The sequence below is a fragment of the Tupaia chinensis genome, unplaced genomic scaffold (genome assembly GCF_000334495.1).
Source record: "Tupaia chinensis unplaced genomic scaffold, TupChi_1.0 Scaffold000356_2, whole genome shotgun sequence".
Classification (NCBI taxonomy): Eukaryota; Metazoa; Chordata; class Mammalia; order Scandentia; family Tupaiidae; genus Tupaia; species Tupaia belangeri.
This window is the reverse complement of record NW_006159852.1, coordinates 324,249-326,381: the sequence shown is the minus strand read 5'-3', so window position 1 is coordinate 326,381 and position 2,133 is coordinate 324,249. Positions and strand designations below refer to the sequence as shown.

The window sequence follows — 2,133 nt, the reverse complement described above, 5'->3', positions numbered from 1 at the left end:
GACGTGCTCAGGCTGCTCATCAAGCAGTACTGCCGGGAGAGCGGCGTGCGCAACCTGCAGAAGCAGGTGGAGAAGGTGAGCATGCGCCCCACCCTGCCCCGCCCCTGCCCGCCCCTGCCCGCCTGGCCTCCTGCTCCTGCCCCGCTCAACCTGCTGCCACCTGCCCCAGGTGCTGCGCAAGTCGGCCTACAAGATTGTCAGCGGTGAGGCCGAGGCCGTGGAGGTGACGGCTGAGAACCTGCAGGACTTTGTCGGGAAGCCCGTGTTCACGGTGGAGCGCATGTATGACGTGACACCGCCTGGCGTGGTCATGGGCCTGGCCTGGACCGCCATGGGTGAGCGCTGAGGCAGTGCGTGGGGGCTCAGGGGGGTCTCCGCCAGGACTTTGGTGTCACCCTCCCAGGGCTGTCCCGGTCCCCTGCTGTTAGTAGTGGTTGTGACAGCCCCCCTCCCAGCTGGAAGGTGGCCTGGTGGGTGACAGCTTGGTGGGGCTGGCTGCAGCTGGGAAGCCATGTGCTCGGGCAGGTCTGAAGCTGTCCCTCCATGAATCTGCTGCCAGGGGTGGCAGGGCTCAAGTGGTGGGACTGGGTCACACGTGGATGTCATGCAGAGGAGCGGGGAGGCCCGCGAGCAGGCTGTGCAGGCCACCCCAGGTTCACAGGCCCCACCTCGCCTCCCAGGAGGTTCCACGATGTTCGTGGAGACGTCCCTGAGGCGGCCCCGGGACAAGGACCCTAAGGGGGACAAGGATGGCAGCCTGGAGGTGACAGGCCAGCTGGGGGACGTGATGAAGGAGAGCGCCCGCATCGCCTACACCTTCGCCAGGGCCTTCCTGATGCAGCACGAGCCCAGCAACGAGTTCCTGGTGTCCTCGCACATCCACCTGCATGTGCCAGAGGTGTGGCCGCGACCCTGTGCCCCTGGTCCCCCACAGTCCCTCAGGGGGCCAGCTGCTCTCCACCCCGGCCCAGGGCTGCCTGCCCACTGACCCCCACATCCACACAGGGCGCTACCCCCAAGGACGGCCCCAGCGCCGGCTGCACCATCGTCACAGCCCTGCTCTCCCTGGCCATGGGCCAGCCCGTGCGGCAGAACTTGGCCATGACTGGGGAGGTCTCTCTCACGGGCAAGGTCCTGCCCGTCGGGGGCATCAAGGAAAAGACCATCGCGGTAAGCGGGTTCCGTGTCCGTCCCCTCCGCCCCGTTGCCATGTCCAGGCCTCTGACAGGTGGGGCAGTGGGAAGGGGATCCCTCTCCAGCCTCAACGCCCTCAGGGGCAGCACAGGGGCTTCCCACATAGCTGAGTCCATGCTGAGCGCCAGCCCCAGGGGAACCTGCCTGGGATATGGCCCACACCTGGTGAGGCTTCCGTAGAAAAGGGGCAGCTGGGGGGAGCTCACAGGTGCCCCCTCGGGTGTGGAACCTCCAGCTGGTGCTCCTGCACCCCCACTGCCGCCGGGACACCCTGAGCCGTGGCCTACCCCGCAGGCCAAGCGAGCGGGCGTGACCTGCATCGTGCTGCCGGCCGAGAACAAGAAGGACTTCTACGACCTGGCGGCCTTCATCACCGAGGGCTTGGAGGTGCACTTCGTGGACCACTACGGCGACATCTTCCACATCGCCTTCCCCGACGAGCGCGCACAGGCCCTGGCCGTGGAGCGGTGATGGCGGCGGCCGGGCCGGACTGTAGGGGACCCCGCCTGGCAGGAGCCACGGGAGCGCCGGGGTCGCGGGTCGCCCACCCCTGAATCACTGAGACTGGCACCGAACTATTTAATTGTGATTAAACCCATTTGCAGACGGGCCTGCGTGCTGCTGGGGCCGGGAGGGAGGTGGGCGGCGCGGACGGAGGACAGAGCATCCTTGGCGGCCCCCTTGCGCATGGCGGCCAGCACGTTGCTCAGCTCCTCGCGCTTCCTCTTGGCGCGGATGTGCGTGCCCACCCGCTTCTTGATGAACTTGAGCGCGCGCTTGTCCTTGGACACCTTGAGCAGCTCCATGGCGCGCCGCTCGTAGGGGGCGAAGCCGCACACCTCGCGGATCATGTCGCGCACGAACTTGGTGTGCTTGGTGAGGCGCTGCGGCGGGGCGGCGGGAAGTCAGGGCGGGCTGCTCGGCCTCGGCCCCGGCCCC

The 2,133-nt window shown here is 67.8% G+C and overlaps 2 protein-coding genes across 2 annotated transcripts in view; one reads left to right on the top strand and one right to left on the bottom strand.

Moving 5' to 3' along the window:
• LONP1 (lon peptidase 1, mitochondrial) overlaps positions 1–1,803 on the top strand; it is a gene marked incomplete at its 5' end in the record, with an annotated part of 21,463 nt that extends 19,660 nt beyond the window's left edge. The window contains 4 exon segments of the mRNA XM_014589450.1: positions 170–335; positions 681–898; positions 1,006–1,170; positions 1,489–1,803. Of these exon segments, the coding sequence (XP_014444936.1) occupies positions 170–335; positions 681–898; positions 1,006–1,170; positions 1,489–1,665 (726 nt within the window).
• On the bottom strand, positions 1,770–2,099 carry RPL36 (ribosomal protein L36; the record flags this gene model as incomplete). Its single annotated transcript, XM_006152763.1, has 1 exon — positions 1,770–2,099. A coding segment is annotated over one exon (330 nt), but the record flags the coding sequence as incomplete, so codon positions are not given.
• Between the last annotated feature and the right edge of the window lie 34 nt (positions 2,100–2,133).